Source organism: Micropterus dolomieu, linkage group LG01 (genome assembly GCF_021292245.1).
Source record: "Micropterus dolomieu isolate WLL.071019.BEF.003 ecotype Adirondacks linkage group LG01, ASM2129224v1, whole genome shotgun sequence".
NCBI classification, from domain to species: Eukaryota; Metazoa; Chordata; class Actinopteri; order Centrarchiformes; family Centrarchidae; genus Micropterus; species Micropterus dolomieu.
In genome coordinates, this window is record NC_060150.1 from 45114264 (window position 1) to 45135871 (window position 21608).

A 21608-nucleotide genomic window follows, 5' to 3' on the forward strand; every position below is an offset into this window, starting at 1 on the left:
GATTGCTGCCTTTTTTGCATCTGTTCTGTGTCCGTGAGGTTTTCTTAAAAGGACCCTCGACAAATCAAAATGAATGTAGTTTAATATGTTTTATTTTGATCTCCTTAAGAGTGCACATACATCATGCTCATGAATCATATCTGGCAACAGAGCTCTCAGGTCTCAAGAGAGAGAGAGAAATTCAATTAGATGGCCGTTTTATGGGATCTGTTTAGACAAAACACTGTTCGGGCCAACATGAAATCACAGTTTAGGACAAAGTCTTGAGCTTGGAAACATATCAGCGTTAACATAGATCTGAATCTCACTCACCTTGCCAGACTCCATTAATGGCAGACTGTGAGGAGAGCCCCTCTCCACCAACCGAACCCTGAAACACACACACACGTGTAAATGTCACGGCTTTGGGCAGCGAAGGGAACATTACGAATGACAAGCTGACAGTAACTGTGGTACCTGTCGTGTCGCAGAGCTCTCATGTCCACGTACACAGTAGTGGGGTCCGGTCCTGAAGTGCCCTGCAGCCAATCACAACACAGACACAGTGAGCATGTGATATGAGAGAGATATCCAGGAGCCACGCTGGTTATTGCTGCAGCAGTTTCCTCAAAGATAAAGCCCGTTTGAGAAGAGATAAAGACAACAACCACTTCTTTTTTTAAGCAACGTAATGTTTGTTTAAATTGTGGAAGATAAATAGTGAGGTAAACTGGGCAACACCAAAACAATCCCACACAAACCAGAACAATACCTCTGTTAACAAGCACTACAAACATGTTTTTATCCAAAAGCTTCTTTTTTTTGGTCATGTGACAGTTTTACAACGTTAAATATTGTCTAAAACCGGCAAAATCATGAATCGGGAATTTTATGATCAAAGAATTAGTAAACAAGATCACAAATTTGTCCATATACTCCATGCCAAATGTCAGTATTCTTCACAGCTTTCGATACTCAACAACTCAAACAAACATTTCAGTTGGTTAATGAAAGTTTTCAACACATGGACGATGTGAACTCGTATATATACGTATTTAGGGCTGTACCCGACTAAGGAAATAATCACAATCGTCAAGTCCTGCCTTTGGTCGACTGATAGTCAAATCATGTGTGTTTTTGTGCACGCCGATTGCGGGGGGGGTACACACAGGTAGCTCTGCTTTAATCTTGAGAAGCTGCAGAGCTTCAGTCTCTATTCATTGAACTTACACTGTAAATTTCAAGCTAAACCGAGGCTTTTTGAAGACCCTTTTCTCTCTCTCTCTCTCTCTCTCTCTATTGCCTGCCATTCACCGGTCTTGTGCAGAGTTTTTTGTGCATTCCCTGCTGCCGACGACTGAATACACGTCGCGGTTCCTCGCGGCCCTATTTAAAGTAGCCGGCTATTTAAAAATGCTAAAATATTCTTTGTGTGGTTCATCAACGGTGATAAATTATCCGAAAGTCCTGCGAGGGGCGAACAACTCGGCACAACACCACTGAAGCTGGGGCTCCGTCTCTTCTGGCACTACACACATATATGCTACGCCTACACATGCGCACTGATGAACCAGGGTTAGGGTTACAATTTATGGATTTATTCATGCACTTTAAAAACATTTATAGAAAGTTTTATTCTTTCTACATGTTTATTTACAGCATTAACTGTTGAAATGTATATTGTAACAGGCTGTATATTAACTTATTGTCCGAAAACCTGTAGCTCGATGTAAAATCAGACGTTGAGCACCCCCATATCGCCAAAACTGCGTGATTCTTGTTTCACTGCGAAGCTTCGACTGTCAATCTCACAGCTCCGCCCATCGAAGCATCGAATCTTCGACTATTGTGTCTATTCGACTATTCAGTGTCAGTCCTAAAGTGGTTGTGAGGTGGCAAAATGTAGAGCTACAGATGAACAGTGGAAGTGCTTCATTACAAGACTCCATTTAAAATGCGTCTCTTTTCTGTTGTGGCAGCGGCCGCTCGTGTGTTTTCACCTGCAGGCAGATGGCCAGGTTGACCCTGCAGCCGAAGGCCGTGCTGACAGATCGTGGGTGAAGGCCGAGGTCTTTGAAGAGCTTCGAGAAGGAGTGTGTGAGCGACATCCTGGGCCTCTCCTCCGCCACCACGACACAGGCCCGAACCCGGGACAGATCCAGACCCCGGGCCTGGACGAGAGACGAGGGGAAGAACACATATCACATAAAGGACTGAGGGGCTCCTTCATATCTGTTTGGTTTCTCTTATTATGAGACTGATCAGGCATCGACCATTATAATTTTTTACATAAGCAGATGAGAGTGCTTTGCGAGGTAAAAGTTGTGTTTTATAGTCTGTAAAGAAAGAAGGACAGTTTGAGGGTTTAGTGCTGAAGTAAGAATTCAGTTAAGGTTAACGTACGGAGCGTGGGGCTGCTTGTGTGTAAAGATCTAAAGATTTTTCACTCTGGGTCGGCCCGTTAGTTTCCATGGAGACTAAAAGAAAGATAATCACTGAAATAAACTCTGCAGCTTCCACCATCGACCAATCAGAGGCGTCTGTAACTTCAGCAGTCACATGTGGCCTCGGGCTGAGCAGACACAGACGCAGTGTGAGTGAATTACCTCTAAACTACAGCACGAGTGTTCAGTCCAACTGTATTTTGGGAAAAGTCCCCAGCCACAAGACAAATCATCTTCTGACTGTGACTGAGGGCCCTAACGCTTCACAGTTTGAGGACCGATCAGTGGTAATCTGGTGGGTCCCTTCCCTTCCTGTCCTATAGAAGATTTACTACTTACTGCTCTGATTTATCAGCATTAGTATTATTAGCCATTTTTGATTAAAAGGGCTATTTTACATTGAAAATGTTGACGAACAAAGATGAACAAAAAGGCCTTTTAGACCCAATAGTTTCAGGAACTATGAAGCCACAGGAACTAAACTCAGGAACAAAAAGTATTTTTATGAATTCCCGTTTGTTTATAAGTAAATTAGACTAAAACTATTGTGTTTGAGGGGCAGTTTTTACACATAAGAAAATACATAAGTGATTTTTAAAAACAAAATGTACAGTACTAAACAGATGCAAAGGAGACATGCAAGGTGGGAAAGAACACACGACAACAACAACAATCGTACAAAATAATCAGCAAATTAAGTTTTGTTTCTCCCGTTAACTCGCATGTTCGCTCGCTCTCGTTCACAAAGCTCTCTCTCTTTTTTAGACAGGCTTGGAATCCAACAACATAACTATACTTTTAACATCAGTACATGTCCTTTTGGGGCCCATGAACCAAAACCTGAGCCGGGTTCCTGCTGTCAAAATGGAGCTAAATAAATATAAATAAATAAATAAATAAATATGTGCTCCTGGCTTCCTAGAAAACGTTCTGTGGTTGAAAATGGTTTAAACGTGCAGAATAAATGTCACAAATATTACATAAGTTGACATTTTGCGTCAGTGTCTTGCTGACCTTGAGCGCCTCGGTCTGCAGGCCGAGTCCTTTGGTGCAGAGCTCCATGACGCTGTAGGAGCAGAAGGTGTCTCGCACCCTCAGCTGGCTGACGGCCAGCAGCCACAGCGCCGGGTTGGACTCCAGCTCCACCGGAGGAATCAGGATGGACTGGTGTCCTGAATACACGCTGCAGACAACACAACACACTTTCCTCATGGACCTTTTTAATGGCTACAAGCAATAAAATGACAACTCATCTATTTTATAATCAGCTGGTCTCACTGAGATCGAGATGTATTTTCCAGAGAAACATTGTCATTTATTATAACAATCAGGTAAAAAGTTATTGTTGCTTTAAAGTCACTGATGTGGACGAGAAATTCTCATCCCGAAGGTGATTTGCAGTCTTGCTTTATTTATGAGACATTCGGCAGCTGAAATCTGCCTTTGCCAAGATCAAAATTTACGAGCTGGGGATTTAAAACTAAGCAGAGCTGAGATCTGGAACCAGAGTGAAAAGATTTAAAGACAGTCGAGTTTCAAACTGAGAGTTGCACAAATAAAATATCTGTCCTTGTTGCTAAAGGACGGCTGGACAACTTTCTGACATAAATCAGAATGAAGAGTATAACATGTGCCGACCCTTCTGTGAATAAAGAGGCTGCCTGGTGAACTATACTGACAGACGACTGCAATCTGCATAACTCAAAATATAAATTTTTAATGGAAGTAGACGGAGACACGTTTAGGAGTTGCGCCGACCTGCAGAGACACCAGAGGACAAAGCCGAGGCCGCAGTAGGGATCCAAACAGATGGCCACTTCTCTGGACGGGTACAACTCACACTGCAGCTTTACCGACCGACAGAAGGCTCCAACGGCATTATGGGACATCTGGAGAGAGGGCGGGAAGGAGAGAGAGACACAACAACAACACACACAAACACAGACGCACAGGAAACAAGGCAGAGAGACGGACAGTTAATCTTAAATGTAATGCTTTTTCAAGGAACACAAGTTTTGGTAGAGGCTGTAACTTATTAGACTTATTTTCCCAAACGCAACAATCTGCATTTGCTCAAATTTATTCCATACTCGCATCTGCTTGATGTAAACTGGGAGAGGACACATCTTTCAGTTTTGTGTTTATTTAAACAAGCTCTGGGGTTTATACACTGAGCCAAATGTGCTTTTATTCTGCTCTTTTTATCACGTTTCCTGGATGTGCTGTACATGGTGTGCCGCTCTGACAGCTGAATGAACAGACAGGAGGTCTGTCCCGGCGACGGGACAAGAGGCTGTAAGAGGTTTGGCTCGGGGTGACGAGGATTAGCACCGAGCTGACCTGAACTCCGGCCAGCATCCCGGTCGTCGACACACTGAAGTCCAGATAGGCCAGGCCGTCAGGGTTGGTGGGCTTATGGAGCGCTGGAGGCTTCTTCTTTGGCAGGTCATCTGCGGTACACACACACATTTTTGTTTTATTACACTGAACTGTCTGCTGGACTGCCTTCATTTCAGAGACACTGACCTCACACTGAACCCACAATGTTACTTCAGCAGCTTGTGAGCAACCATTGATGGAGATTTAAGATGTCCCGTCGTAGCAGACGACGACTTAAAAAGTAACTGTGTGTGATTGTTTACAGCTATCCAGTTTCAAGATTATGAAGAACTAAATCTTACTCTGTGATAGAAACCAAAAGTTAACCCTGTCACATTATAGGGACTCCTTCCATCTGGATCCACACACGGTTACATATTTCAAGTGTAACGGATGTCTTAAACGGAAAGAACATGACGACATGTGTGTGGGCATAAAATTAATGCAGGTGTTTTGCCCTAAACATGGGATTAAAAAAAGGGTTAAAAGGTACAGTTTGCAGTTTTTCACCAGTAGAACCAATAGTTTGTTCTAGGGCTGAACGATTTGGGGAAAAAAATCTAATTGCGATTTGTGATTATAAAAAAGTTCAGCTAAAGTTCAATATTCACTGCAAGTTTTATTTTTGACGGAAGACGCGTCAAGCAGATGAACCGGGCAGGAAGTCAGACACAGAAGGCGGTCAATTTTCAAAATAAAACACCCTTTGTAGACATCAACAATAAACACAGTTAAAACAGACAAAAAAAACCGAAACAATTTAACTACGTAGCTACTTAACCACGGTAGAAGCACAAAACCAAGGACAATTGAACAAATACGCAAAGTCTGAAGAAGTCAGCAAAATCAGACAGGCAAAACACTCTTATTCTGAAATGCTGCATGTTGGGTATGTAGCCAGCAGAGAGCGGCACGAAACGGGCTCACACAGAGCTGTTATCCGTAGTTGAAGTACAAGAAAGGACAAATTAAAAAGTACACGCCCTGTGCCCGCTTTGCTTGGTGAGTAGGCCCGTAACAGCTCTGTCACACAAGGAGGACAACTGAATAAATCTTTAACTGCATGACTGTTTAAAACGGGCCAGATGTGCTGTTTAACTAACCTACAATTTAATCGGCATCTTCACGATTAGCTAATCGCGTTCTTTCAAATCGCAATTTCGATGTGATAACGATTAATCGTTCAGCCCTAGTTTGTTCAATTTCTTGTGCTGTCGACAGTTTCACGCTACAGCTGGTGACATTAACAAGAAACAAAGCAATGTGTCAGCAAAATGCAGGGAAGAGGACTGCTAGCTAGAAAACAATGGCTTTTTAAAAACTCTGCGTACCTTTGAGTTCAGGGTTGAGGTTTAGCGGGAATCATGTTCTTGTGATGGTCAAGGTTAGGAAATGAACGCACATTCATGTCTTCACAAGAACAGTAGAACAAGTGTGTGTTTGTTATAAAAGCTGCTGTACCAGTGTCGAGGACGGGCGGCCAGTTCCTGATGTCCACGGTGGCCGTGGCTTCCTTGGAGCGCAGCAGTTTACAGATGACCGCCGTGGTCATCACGCAGGCCGAGTGACTGACCTGCAGGGAGAGACGAGGGAGTATCTTCAGCTTGTGGTTATATATATATATATATATATATATATAATAATTATTTTCCATCTTTATCAGTTCCTGAAGATGGCCAGAGGTCAGCTAGACAGTAACAGGGCTGCAGCAAGCAGGGTTAGCTGGGCTGCCTTGCTTAAGGGCACTTTTTATATTTCTATATTTGAATAAAAATTACTTCTCAATGCAAACAAGGAAAATAACAGAAGGAAGGTGGGACATGAAAATCAATGCTTATCTCTGTCACAGAGGTTTCCCATGTTTTGAGTTCATGAAGAAATGATTTGTTTTAGAACTCGATTTAGATTAAATAAAATAAAATGCGATAAGTCTTTATTGATTCCCAGAGGAGACAATCAGGTGTTGTAGCAGGGTAAGGGGGTTAGGGCAGAAATATGTAGAGAGAAATACAAAAAGGGTAAATCTAAATTATTAAAAGTTTAGAAAAGAAAAATAATAAGAAAAAAAAAGTCAAAATTACAAGAGCAGTGTTGTACCTGAACTATAGCTGGACGATATGGCCAAAAATGTTAATACGATAAAAAGTTTCATATCTTTATATAAATATTATATATTGATAATTATCACGATGCTGAGCGGCTCCTCAGTGGGGCTGACCGCCTCGCACGCCTCTGCAGCTCCCCGTGGGAGTATCAAATCGTTATTTCTTTAGAGATTAAAGCCAAATTTTTGCTCCTGATTGAGAGTTGAAGAAACCTGATGGTTTAAACTCTTCTTTGTGGTCAGAAAAAGTGGATCACTTCACAAATCTGAGGTAGAACATTCAAAACAATTATGATAAAATCTTATTATGCATGAGTAAAATTACGTAAAAGCTTTTTTCACTCCTTTTTCCTCAACAAAATAAACATCTCAATAAAAAAAATGTATGATTCAAATGAATAAAAACATTTATTGAACATTTATTATAATGTTATTGAAAATAATTATATTGCGATAATTATTGTTATTGTTTTATTGTCCAGCCCTAACTTGAACTAACAGAGCAGTGCTGTCTCAAGCATTCATTTTATAGTAAAACCCCCGACCTCGACGATCATCTTGACGGTGGGCAGGGTGGTGGAGATGTTCTGAGGGTGAGGCGGCCGCACCGTGATGGGAACGCAGCCGGCGTACAGGCTTCCGTAGAAGGCTGCAATCAGGTCTATACCTGCAGGACGGACACACAGAGGGGCAGAGGTGTGAATGATCAATTCAGTTGCCTGAGGAAAGTAGGCTGGCGGGGTCTGTGTCTTCTTTTTTTATTTTTACTGGAAATAATCCTGATCTCATCTGAGCTGCCTGACATTTTATTACTGTTTACCTGATTTATCTTTTCCTTAAGTCCTGTGGAACATATCTGTTATACTCTAGTGTGATCCTTGTTCTTTCATTACGTATTTTACTCTCATGTATCTTATGACCACTTTGTACTCTGTTTTGATAAGCGCTAAATAAATAAAGCTTATTATCATTATTATTATTAGTTTTGTCAAACATTCCAAATCTGCGTGCGTCATCTCTGACCTGGTGGGTAGACCAGAGCGACGTGGTCTCCTTCCTGCAGACCTCCTCTCTCCATCAGCAGAGCCGCCACTCGCTCCGCCCTCTTGTGGAGCTGCAGGCAGGTGAGGGAGCTGGACACCGCCCCCTTTGAGGAGGGGAGGGAGGGAACACGGGAAGAAGGAGGAGGAGAACGTGATGAAGGGAAAAAGACAGGAGAGCAGGATGGATTTTCAAGGTTATGAATTATATACAGCCAGATCCTCTACTTTATTAGTTATCTCTCCCGCAGATTTGTGTCACTCACTCGGGGTGAAGACGCTCTTTTAAAACCGATGAACGTCACTATTTGTTTCTTAGCTGCAAATACTGACACAACGAACGTCTTTTATTCATTAACTTTCGGTCCATTACTCACTTCTCACACTAATATGTCCGGTAAAATGTCTGGATTTTAAGACTGTCAACATTTTATGGAACCCAGAACACATTTGTACTTTATATATATCCAGTTTTAAAATGTTTTCGCCAACGTGCTGCTGATTAAAAAACAAGGAAAGGAGTCCTTGATCTTCTGTAATATGAATTGTAACCGTGGTAAGAGGTGTGTGTTGTTACCCGGGAGCTGAGCAGGGTGTAGAGGACGTGGTCTGGTGTGGTCTGAGCTCTCCACTGCAAAACCTCTGACAGGAACAGGAACTGGAAAACACGATCAGAGCCGAGGTTATCACAAACACCCTGCACTGCGTTTTATTTCCCACATTTACACAGACTTTGTTTAATCTGCGCGTGTCAGGTTTAATTCCTGCACGTAGTTCCCCACATTTCATCTTCAAGTTCAAAATAAACCTAATTACTGCATACTTATGTTATGAAACAGACTTTCTGGTCTAAAATCACTGTGAAGATGCATCAAACACCTTTACAGGCGCCGTAAAATGATTTCTACTGTCAGCACATCATATAAAACTGCACACAAGACATAAGTAGTAAAAGTTTTCATACAGCCAATATTGGAGCTGGCTCATCCACGTGTAAATAAATCTTTAGTTTTATCTATCATATTTACAAATGCTGCTGATAGTGCAGGACTTTTACACCGTAGCAGCCGAGTTTCTGCCTCCTATCCAGCACATTAAAGTGGTTTGATCAATATCACAGTGAAATTTCAAAGCAAAGAGGCAAAGTAAGAAACGACCTGCCGATGGCGTCAAACTGCCTCTCAGGAATACATTTATCACCATGTTACTGAAACCTTTTCTTCATCAGGCACTTGATTCGCCTTTTCAGAAAGTTTATTGTCTGTTTGTGATTGTAAATCAATTGGAGCTCATGATGAAGTCAAGATTGTCAACTGTGTTGTTTCTAGAAAATGTCAAACTGTCAGTTACTAAGAAACAGACATGACCTTCACTAAACTTCAGCAGTTCTGAATTTGTTAATGAAAAAGCGGCATCGAAAATGTCTCTCAAGGCACAGAGGGAGTCATTTTGAAATCAAGATAAAAACATTTACATGATGATAATACTTAAGTTACCTGAAAACAGATCTTGCTTATACATTACCATCAAAAACAAGAGGTTAAGCACAACCTAAACGTGACACACTTGTTTGTGTTATTAACCCTGTGGAAAACTGGACATGTTGGTCTGGATTATTTTCAACATCCATTTATCTGCCGATTATTCGTTTGAAAAATGTCCATCACAAGTTCGGAAAATCCTTTATTGGCATTTACAGATGTTTTGTTTTGTCCGACCAACAGTCCAAAACCCAGAGACATTTAGTTTACTGTGGCAGCACTTTAACCTCTACTTTAATCTTTTAAAATAAATTACATAACTGATTTTCTTTGATAACCAGTTCTTGACCTGCTCGGTAAAACATAATGTTTGCCTGGTGTATTGTAGCCTTCTATTTATTTTGTTGGTTTTATTATGTTGTCTTTTTTGTATCAACATGATGCTATCAGAAATGTTAATTAACGTGCACTGTCCCTTTTAAAATAAATAAACAGAGAAAAGGAGAAAACCCTCACTTATCTTATCAGAACAATTGTAGATTATTTTTCTGTCAGTCTACTAATTATCGACTAATTAATTAATCATCTAATGATTTCAGCTACAGTCTTGTTGTCATTACAATAAAGGCTCTTTAAAAAAAATGTTTTTCTCTCATCTAGGGGGAAATTTCTGTCTAATCCTCTTCTTGTGGATGATATTTGTTTATCTGTGTTGGTGGCTGTTTGCGTGAGATTATCTGGCCTTTTTATTTATCATTACATCACTGCTCCTAGCCTCGTGTATATTTATATATATATATTTATATAGTGTGTGTGTGTGTGTCTCACCTGGTCGTTGTCGTCAGTCTGTCCCAAATCTCTGCCGCTGGCCTGAGCGATCCTCTTCCCTGACACCAGATTCCCCACCATCACAGAGGCAGGTCCGATCTCTGCAACACAGGCACACACACATTAACAGCTGCAAACAGTATTGAGCTACACCCCGAGGCCGTTTTACAGACGCACGTGCAGACAGACACACACGTCTGTGGGTTCAAACGAGCCTGCCAGCCCACCTGGTTGTTTCTGCCGTGGTTTGGGCAGGTTGGTGACGCAGGTGTGGGGGCACATGAGGACGTTGCAGGGGTGCAGCCCCCCCTCCAGGTACAGCTGCTTGATCTCTGACAGGTGGATGCCGCCCAGAGGAGTCTTGGGCAGAGTGTTGGCCGGGACCAGAGCCAGGCAGAACACACCCACCCCATGGATACTGTCGATGGCCTGAGAGAGAGGAGGCGGGGGACAGTTTTTATTATCTGCTGATGAGGAATTGTTGTGAAATTATGGCTTTGCATGTGGATTGAAAATCTCTTCGTCAATATATTGCAAACAAGTGATTTAGTTCATGGCTTGGTTAAAATATTACGAGAACTGAGCCGTTGAGCACAACGTGCTGAAAGTTTGCCAGGTTCAAACCCCGGCTGTGTGGAGCTTGCATGTTCTCCCCGTACGTTCCCGGCTGCCCACTGCTCCCTTGAGTGAAGGGTTAAATGCAGAGAATGAAAGTATTTTTGCAGCCTGTCAGTGTTGTCCGGACTGTTTCACAGGAATTTAATATCCTGCCTACAGAAATACCAGAGGAACACTTGACACTTGCTTGAGCAAGCTTAGTTAACCACAATGTGTGCGTGTGTGTGTATTTATTACTCTTACAATGTGTGCGTGTGTGTGCTGGCGTCACACTGGACACCATTATCTGTATTCCATATCTTGTCTTCCCTCTCTCCGGAGACGCAGACGCACTGACTCCTTTTTTTAGAAAAGATTTTAGTTTAGAATCAGCTCGATTGTGAGACTTCTTTTGCTTCTATATCACTTAGTGGATTTGAATAAAATTTTCTTGGGTGTGCCATACTGTTCAAGGTACAACAGATTAAATCTCCAACGGACTCTTCTTCCCGTCCTGACTCGGTGAGTGAGTGAACCTCGTACTGATTTTATTTTTTATTTGTAAGAAGGGTTTATTCCAGGCTGTCCTACTCCGTACTCCCTTACTGGGGGAGATCAGTTTACGATAAATACAAATCTGTCAACATTGAGATTCGAAAATAAGGGAAATAATAAGGGAAATCTTCATAATGTTAATATATTTTACTAATAGTTACAATAGTTATATTCATCATAATTTCAAACGCACTTGGTATAATATTAACTCCAGTTACAGCTGTTTTTCTGGGTTGTTTCTATTCATTCAAAGCTTTTGCAAGAAGCACAGTCTTGGTCTCTAATTTATTAATGCTAAGAACTAACTGGTCAATAATCATGACCACTCATGCAGAAGAATTACTGTATGTATGTATTAATGTATGTCTTCAACATAAATCATTTTTCCGGTTCACTTATCTCACATATGCGAGTGAAATCCTCTGTAGAGCAATGCGTCATCCATCCTCACGCTGCTGTTCTTCTTGTTATATTGACGGGCGCCATCACTTTTACAGCTAATGTTCTACATACTGCCACCTGGAGGGACGCGTGCCAAACAATTTAAATATGCACAGCGTTTTGCTTTTATGGAAGGTTGAAATATTGTTGGATATTTACAGGAAAATATTTAAACAGGATAACAGCGGTATGGAACAGGAAAATACGAGAGAATCCCGGGAAAAACGGGAGGGTTGACAGGTTGCCTTTTCAGTGCAACGGCGGACCAGAGGCGAATGACTGGGAACCTTCCTGTTGTCAGGTCTCTTGACCTGGAGTGAGGACGGGTGCTATAAAGAGTGAAATCCGTACAAGAGCTTGCAAAAACGTGTGTATTTATTTATATTTAAATTATACACTGCTCACTTGCTGCTTGTTTGGGGACTGAATGATAAAAATCTTGCTGAATTCATTTCAATTCCTATTATTTTCTGTTCGTTTTGATATCTTTCATAAAAAATGCTAGTCTGAGCAGAAATTGGGCCTAAAAAGGAAACAGAGAACATTTTAAAAAGCTGTTTTAACTCTACAGTAAATGCCAGATTGTTGCATCTGTTACAAGAACTGAATCTGGGTAAATCTGCAGATTTGGACACAATAACTGCAACACACTATGTTCCTAATATGATGTTATCCAATCCAATAAGACGGCAATAAGACATCTATGTAGAGCTGCAACGATTAACCGACCGATTAACTTAATTAATGTAACTTAATTGGCAACTATTTTGATAATCTATTAATCGGTTTGAGAAATTCAAAATTCTGTGATTCCAGCTTCTTCGGTTTGAATATTTTCTGGTTTCATGGCTCCTCTATGGCAGTTAACTTATTATCTTTTGGTTGTGGACAAAACAACCGTTTGTCGCAGCCCTTCGTCTGCGATCTGACGTAGGGATGTGAGAGGTGTGGCAGGTGGTCTACCTGCAGCACGCGGCTCATCCACTGGAAGCTGTCCTCCTCCGTGGAGTCGGGCCTCTGCTCGGCCACCACCACGATCCTCTCGTCCCTCAGCACCGTCACAGAGAACACCGCTATCCTGCAGGGTTAAGAGGAGACACACATCAGCTGAGAGGCCGCCTTCATTCCCACCATATCTTCTGTTCTTCTTCAACGTTTTATTTCACCTGCTACTGATCGTAACACTGGCTCAAATGCTGGGCTGACGCACCGGCATCACCATAAAATAAATCTAAATAAATAGGTGACAGTGGAGAATTCAAGTGTCCTGTTATGGTCTTATCCACCCTGACAGAAAACAAAAGAATACTTGATATATTTCCCCCACTACACTTTACTTTACTACACAATCCCACATTGTTGTAGCTTTATCAAATCTCTGTGTATGAGATCCAAGATTTTAGGTTTTTACTTCTTCAGTGATTAAACGTTGTTGGTTAAAAGTCGCTTAAAATAACAAATAAGTCGACATCAGTGATCGGCAACAAAAAGGGCGCGAGGAGCAGCTTGTGAAGACACAAAGATGTCGGACTTGAAATGTGATTCCTTTATATCATCCTCAGGTTTTAAGTGTCTGGTGTCACATCAGAGGAGCAACAGGAACCTGAAAAACAGGTGTGATGAATTACAATCACTGGAGGTTTCTTCACCGCAGATGGATTCACTCTGTCTACTCTAATGTACTTCTACAGCAGATGTTGCAGAGGATCAGAAAATGTGCGCGTGCGGACAAAAAAGGAAGGATAGTGCACACCAAACAATCCAACTAAAAACACTCGTCTGATTTTATTTGAGCATATTGTCGGCAAACAGACGGCACTTACAAACAAAACATAAAGACATAAACCACAGACACACACAGGCAGACGCTTCAGACAGACACCTCTCAACCTTCAGCCCGCCTGCTTTACATTCGATCAGTGAATCAAACTTGCGGTAAAAATGTTTGAATCCTTCCTGTGTTAACTGGGTGGTTCACAGTTTCTGCAGCTGGTTTCTACATCAGCTTGGACCTTAAATATCTCTGGGAAACATCATCAGTCCCTGTCAGGTAAAAGATGAATTTCCTCCTCGGTGGCCGTGGACACAATTAAACTTCACTCTATTACTGTTTCTGGATTCATCCACTATTGCTCTACTTTATTAGATTTATTATGAGAGATGGGATCGCTCATTTATCAGGGTGACAGCGCATGTACTCGATATCTGGCTGGTTTTCAAATACTGTCGATGGGAACGATGTTAAAAACTATTCAGCGTGGCGTATAAACGCTCCCCGGGGAGTTCTGGTCGACATGTAGCGCCACAAAAACAAACTGGACTCTCCTCATGTCCCATAAACCCCTCCCACCTCACACTCACCTGCCCCTGTACACGAATTTCATCGGCTCCACCGCCAACGCCGTTGCGACGATGTCGTCGGCGTTGTGCCTCCGCCCGCTCACCATGATGAGTCCGTCCATCTTGCCCGTGATGAAGATGAGGCCGCCGGGGCCGATGAAGCCCAGCAGGCCCGTCCGCACGAAGGCGTACTCGCTGATCAGCCCCCCGCTGGCGCTCACCGGGTAAACCTGCAAAAAGAAAAACACACAGGCGTTTCAGCTGCAGAGTCGCCACGGCAACCAGCCAGCGCTAGAGCTGCATGATGGAGCAGACATCACAGTATTTTTAACTCAGGACTTTTATATTGACGATGTCACGCTGCCGGTCTCAATGAAGCGGACGTTCTGAGCGAGCAGGTGCTGCAGAGGCATCCACTGTTCATTTCATTCAACTGCAGCCAGTTCAGGAAATGTAACACAGCGTTTGACACCATGAAAAGGTGACATTCAGGAAGTATTACAATAAATATCACGACATGTCAAACGATCCGGAAAAAAGCATTTAGAGGTGAGACAAAGGTTTTCTCTAACCTTCAGCAGGAATGCAAAACATCTATTTTTTATTTTGATTTTATGTTCTGACGTAACAAAATTTAGTTTTTCCAAACAACAAGTGAAAGCTGCTGCTAATTAAAAGAGAAAATCAAGAGGTATTAACATAATTCTCCCGTAAAACATGTTCTGAAACAGAAGAACAAGATAACAAAATGACACGGTTTCCAACAGAAGAAGTAAAAGTTCCCTGCATCAACTGTAGATATTATTTGTATTTTAGAGCAAATAGGTTTTCATTGTTTGCTAATATGCTAGTATTCTCCCTACAATGAATAATAATGAATTAAAGTAATTAATTTTAAATGATAGTTGAGTTAAATGATAATATCTGATCAATATATGCAGTTAAGAAATTTTTTTTGACATGCAGGTGAAAAGAATGCAGTATTATAGGGAAGTCTGCCACTATTGATTTACGATTGATTTACCTTTCTCACTCTCTGGTGTATCATCTGACGTATCTCGTGCTCTCCATATAAGTTAAAGCAAGTAAAGGGGATCAGACGCCCTTGACAAACGACCACATGAAACGCACCTTAACCTCTAATAAAATTACAATTATTTCTCTGGGGGTTGAACATTGTTGGAAAGACTTGTGATAACGTTAATACACAGCTTAACAAAATATATTTTAATGCAGAAATGTTACATATTATACCTTTAAAGTAAATTATCTGCAGCTATTTTGATAATTTATTGTGATTTCTTTAAACATAAATGCTCATAATCCTCTAGCTTCTCAAATGTGTCTTCAATGAAACCAAATTGAATATGTTTTGGTTCCGGACTGACAAAACAAGACATTTGAAGAAGCTGCCTCAGACTCTGGGAACAACGTTCAGTGACATTATATAGAGCAAACAACAGATTAATTGAGACAATAATTGGAAGATGAATTGATTGTTTGTTGCAACTGTAGTTTAAACACTGAGGTAGACATCTGTGGACGAGATCGATATGTCTTGCCTCCAAGATTGTGAGTGCTGACATAATGACAACAGAAGAAGGGCAGAAATGCATTTTTCCCCCCTGTCAGTGGGTCCTTAGCAAGATTCATTATGTGATGAATAGCCAGCCGGTTGTTCCACTGTGTTATCTTTGGGGACCTTGGTGTTAACAAGCATTTAATGGAAAAATACCACGTCACAACCCAACAATACCAAACAACAATCCTGTAGTGTCCGAGAGTTTATAGACAGAAGGTCACACCGCCGGCCACCTCACCTCAAAGGTGTTCTTGGTCATGCCGGTGAGGCCGTAGTAGGAGGTGCCGGATGCGACGGAGCAGACGCAGAGTTCACCGATCTCATCTGTCTGGCAGAGCTGAGGGACGCCTTCTGGTTTCACCACACACGCCAGGCCTAGAGGGGCGAGAGACACAGAGAGAGACAGAGAGAGAGAGAGAGAGAGAACACACAGGGTTAACACCTTTGAAATTTCCTTCAGTAAACCTCCTAGAAAGTTATTCTTCACATCAACCCCAAATACATAATAAATGTGAGAATAATCCAGGCCAACATCCCAGTTTGAGTATAAAGTAGGTTGTTCTAACCCAATTATGACGTCTAACAACCCACAACCAGGTTACCTGAGCAACTGGGTAAAGAAGAGAATATCTCCAGCAGGCAACATCTGAAAACTTACTGATGTTGCTGATTATAAACTTTGGTATCAGGATAGATTTTATTGCCCCACAAGACAGACAGGCTATAATATACTGTGTCTGTAGGGGAGTAACAGGGTTGTTGATCAATTTCCAGTGACTCAGCGATCAATTTCTACATTTTAAATCAAGTGTTAAGGCTGATGCTGGAAGAAAACCTCCTCGCTCATTACAGGGTGTCCAGCTGAGCTCAGTGAACCTAACAGATGACCGACTCTCCCTGGTGTTACAGCACCTGTAGTTTTTGTGGTGAACACTGGGTGGTGTGAGTGGACAGCGACAGGAAGCGAGTGCTGCTTAGAAGAAAAGCTCAAGAGTTTGTGACAGTGATGTTTGATTAGCTGCGGCAGCCTGCGTGTTTGATCAGCAGGGTTTACACGTTCCCTTCTGCAGATTACTGCCTTCTTTATGGATTATAAGAGACAGACCTTCACTTCCTCATGTGTGAATTCCACTTACATTCATTTGTTTGTATAAATTACTCACTGCAGGAGTAGATTAAAATCTACAGTCTAATTTTATTTTCCAGGGTATTAATCTGTTTATTTACCATAAAAAAATGTTATATGATGCTTTTATTAGTATCAGCTTGTCTCCAAATATTTGGTACTAAAGTATTATATTTGTTATCACTTATTTAAATCAGCATTCCCTGTCTTCATACATTTAATTTAAGTCAATGTAAGTCCATGATAAGCTAAGTAAATGGTATTCGTTATTTTAATGGGTTGATAAACACTGTAATAATTACTTTGTAAACTGAAGCTGAAACGAATTGTCAATCAATACTTCAGTCGATTGCTGAAAATTAATCAGCAACAAATTTGATAATCTTTTAATCTTTTAAGCACTTCTTAAGCGAAATGGCGCTGGTTTCAAGCTCGTCAAATATGAACATGTTTGTGTTTTTGTAGGATAGTAAACTAAATATCTTTTGGACTTTTTTGATCAACTGTATAAAGATGATGGTCAACTATGATTGAGAGTGTGGTTCAGATTGACAGATGAAGAAGTACTTCCCGCTGTGTTAAAGTGTAATGTGCGTGTACAGGACTCAGTACTGCCTGACTGTCTTCATAGCCTGCAAATTTTAGACACAGAGGCTCTTCCGGTCTTCTCTCTCCGTAGATGCAGCCGCACGGAGGACGCTTTTCTGAGAAGCTTCGAATTGAGACTCTATCTTGGTTAACAATCCACTCAACTGACTTTGACTTTTGAGTTGGTCACAAGAAAGGCTAGTTAACTTGGCACAAGGAGGCAACGCACAGAACACGACCCATGATTCATAAGGTATGATAGGCCATAGGGTTAATACGTCCCCCGGCTGTTGAAAAAACTCAAACCCAATATTCTAAACAAATGTTAACGTACATCAATCGCATCCTCGGACCTACACTATGACATATAAAGGGTGAATAAATGAACATCTTGGGGGATAAACTCTCCATTGCTTAAATGGATAAATGTGTTTCAATTCGGCCGATTAAGATGAGGACTAGGCACAAAGTATTTTTATACAATAACCTTGTTTGAACTAAAATGGCTTCATTCACTGCTAAAATCTTCTCATATACGTATACTGCTATGAAGCTGCCGAAATGCTTGATTACCACGATACAAATGTTGTGTAATCATGATGTTTTACACGTCTGTAAATGAAATATTCATCTAGTCAAAATAAAAATAAGTTAAGGCCTGCACACAGGGGGCTGATTTCGTCTGGTTACATAAATGTCTGCTAAACCTCTTTTTACTCTATATGAAGTCAGTATTTTGGGAAACGGATTATTCACAAGATTTGACACCATAATGTTTAAATATTCTGAAGATGAAGAAAAAGAAATTTGCTCATACTGGGAAAACAGCAAAGTCTTTGACAACTAATACAAAATGTGTGTGTGTCAGGAGCCGAACTGAAAATAGAAACTGAAACTGGCCTTAAAAGGTTAAGAGCAGTGTCAGACAGAAAAAACAAGACGATAGATTTTAAAGTTAAGAGAAAACGAGAAGTAAAAGTGCAACTCATTGTTGTAACCACAAGTGCATAGGCGGCCAGCTCAGGACGCAGCAGCACATCCCATTTTGACTTAGGTATTACCAAGATATACCGACATGATTTTGCTTGAAATCAGCTTTGAGAGTGTATTGAAATGCTCAAATTTAATTATTATTTAAGAATGTACCGGAGATGATAGGATGTAGAGCTGCATGATATGGAGAAAAAGTCATGTTGTGATTATTGTGGACAATATTGCGATTTGCAATTAGATTATAATGGATCAAATGGTACTACGAGTCTACTTGCTTAATTATCAAGGAATGCGTGAAATACTGTCATTTTGAAATGTGTATTTCTCAACTTGAACAAAAAAATATTTATAATAATAACTAGTAAAACAGAACAAGGGGAGCGTGTTGCTCTACAGAGGGGGCGGCTAGAAGCAGCACACTGGCACCGGCTCAATCTACATCTGTCTGATGCAGATTCTCTATCCACAGCCTGGAGGAGGAACTGTACATGAGTATGTTTATTTAACAGTTTACTGTTAGTATAACAATAATATAATAAAGAGGTGGTATTATGCTCATTTTCAGGTCCATATCCTATTTAGGGGTTGAACCAAAACAGGTTTACATGGTTTAATTTTCAAAAAACACCATATTCTTTGTCGTACTGCACATTGCTGCAGCTCCTCTTTTCACCCTGTGTGTTAAAGGCTTCGTTTTAGCTGTGGAGTAATACATCTTGTCTCTAAATGATCTTTGTTGCACATGTGCAGTTCCTAGTTAAGGACTATTAGTCAATCAGAAGCAGAGAAGGGCGGGTCAATGAGAAGCCGGTAATAGCCAATCAGAAGCAGTGAAGCTGTAGGCTACATGTTGCCGACCTGCTTGGTAACATGAACTGGAGCGAGAGCTTCAGAGTGGTGAGTTATTAATCTGTAACAAAAGTATCTTTCATCCATAAAGTTTTAACTGAGCTCTGTCTCTACATCACAGGAACAACTTTATGTCCACTGACTGCCTGGAGGGTAGCTAGTGTTTGGAAGGGAGAGGAGAGCTGTGTGCTGCAGCTCGCTGTTTCTGAGGGCGTGTCGGAGTAGTTATATGAGGCACATTTAGCTTTCATCCCTGTGACGTCACAGGAATGAAAGGGAAGCGGCTGGACTACAAACAAGCTGTTTTCTGGCAGTTCAGAGCAGAGTTTTCTGTGGGAGATGGGAACTCCCTTTGGGCTGGACTTTGGACTTTTTCACTTTGCAAACCTATTACATGCCTAAAGAAGGTTTATAACTCAATAAAGGAGTGGGAAAAAGCCAAAAAGCAGAATACCACCTCTTTAAATACAACATTCATTAGAATTTCATATAATAGTATACTTTTTACGACTTGTTGAGTATTAAAACCAGTTCCAGCTGTTTCATTTTTGTGGGTTATTTTTTAAAATTGTGCAAGCAAAAGGCTCTACATTGGTCTCTATTTGGTTAATGGTAAGTACTAACTTGTCAATAATCATATTGTTCAACATTTAATGATTTTCTTTAGCACGTCAAACTTGTTTAATGTCCTGCACAAGAGGCAAATTCGAGAGCCCGGTGTGGGTGGAGATAATGAGCAGACTGCAGCGCACACACAGAAGAGAGCGTTAACATACACTTTTACTGTTTTATTAAAATCGCACACTTTTTGCGGTTATGTAATTGCACATGACGCCTTTGCGATTAGATTAATTGTGCAATTGTCCAGTTTGGAAACGGTTTGACTGCCTGACTCATATATAATGCTTTGCCTTTGCTTTAAGAGTGATAACCATTAACTGCTTAGCTCATTACGAAAGTACAATTTTAAATATGAAAGATGTTTTATTGACAAATTAAGAGGAGGTGTGTTGGAGAGGAATTGTTAAAAAGTTTCACTTTATTCTCTTGGTAAGTTTCCCAACTGTTTTTTTGTAATAATATCTCTTGTATGCGTCGCTTATTGATGTTACAACAATCATTTTAAATCAGCACAGAACGGAATATTCACTCATGTCACACAAGTTATTGTGAATAGACAAGCAATCCTACACCCTTACTGACTAGCAAGAGGAAGGTTTTTCTAAAAGATAGAGAGGTAGATTAAGGGTCGTCACAGAAGGAATTGTTTGACGTATTTCCTGATCTTTTAAAATGCTGGAACTATCTTGGGCCAGGTGCACACATGAAGTTAGTCAGTGGAAAGATCCAATAACTTGGGAGCAGTACAAGATTGGCAGGTGTGCACAGTGCAAGGCTAGGGTAAGCCTCTGCCTCTGCCAGAGGAGGACTATGGTTGCAGTGCTACAACCCTCTGGATCATACAGTGTGAAGGAGCCAAGTTAAGTTACCCATTAGGACCACAGCTACACTCAGGTAACCAGCTGGTGAGAAGCGAGCAGAATTTGCACCCTGAGCATGCCAGACGGTTGGGCTACCGGAAAAAGGACCCTATAGGGTGTGTGGACGTCTAACCTGGACCTTTCCTCTGCCCCTGGCTCAATGCTCCAAAATATAATTTCTGAACAATGTCCAGGGCTTGAAATGGGAGCAATAGTGACAAAAGGTGTGTAAAACAGTGCACTTAGCTAACAGTGCTGCCTGGGCCAGAGAGAGAGACTCTGTTTCCCAACACAGACCAGAAGAAAGCCCTGTTGTTCAGGATAAGCAATATAATTATGCTGGAGGATGAATTCAGGAAAAACTACCCCGTGATGTTGGGGACCAAGGCCCAATGGAAAAGACTGGGATCTTGACCTAAAACGTGAAACAACAATTGTAATATTACCATCTGTACCGCTTGGCCAGAAGCATGGGCCCGCGACACACCAGATGATGGAGTGAACTCTGTCCAGAGACTACGCAAGGCGAGTACGGAGAGCATGCCCTGAATATGTCAGGAAACCTGCACCCGAGGCGGAGGTGATACACAAATGGTTCCAAAAGTTTAAAAAGAACAAAACAACCATTAAATAACTGCTAAAACAGACCTCTCTCTGGATTACAGGATCAAAAGAGGGACTGGAAGGCTGAAAGGAGTGCAGAATGGCTGATCCTGAAAACAGAAGACGACGCTCTGAACTGGGGGACGAGTGGCAAGAGACAGCTTTGGAACCACAGCCAGAGAAAACAAAAACTCCCAG

At 41.3% G+C, this 21608-nt stretch overlaps 1 protein-coding gene across 7 annotated transcripts in view; it reads right to left on the reverse strand.

Moving 5' to 3' along the window:
* Nucleotides 1-21608, reverse strand: part of LOC123967426 (disco-interacting protein 2 homolog C-like) — an 80751-nt gene that overhangs the window by 14996 nt on the left and 44147 nt on the right. For 6 of the 7 annotated variants that reach the window (XM_046043544.1, XM_046043538.1, XM_046043550.1 and 3 more), the window contains 14 exons: nt 16009-16145; nt 14210-14418; nt 12812-12926; nt 10483-10684; nt 10256-10356; nt 8524-8604; nt 7930-8053; nt 7452-7573; nt 6264-6375; nt 4764-4873; nt 4182-4312; nt 3438-3606; nt 1980-2150; nt 457-518 (listed from right to left, as the gene is read on the reverse strand). In XM_046043544.1, the coding sequence (XP_045899500.1) occupies nt 457-518; nt 1980-2150; nt 3438-3606; nt 4182-4312; nt 4764-4873; nt 6264-6375; nt 7452-7573; nt 7930-8053; nt 8524-8604; nt 10256-10356; nt 10483-10684; nt 12812-12926; nt 14210-14418; nt 16009-16145 (1846 nt within the window). Of the gene's footprint in view, nt 1-164; nt 224-312; nt 371-456; nt 519-1979; nt 2151-3437; nt 3607-4181; nt 4313-4763; nt 4874-6263; nt 6376-7451; nt 7574-7929; nt 8054-8523; nt 8605-10255; nt 10357-10482; nt 10685-12811; nt 12927-14209; nt 14419-16008; nt 16146-21608 lie in introns of those variants that run through there. The other variant, XM_046043563.1, reaches the window with a different exon arrangement.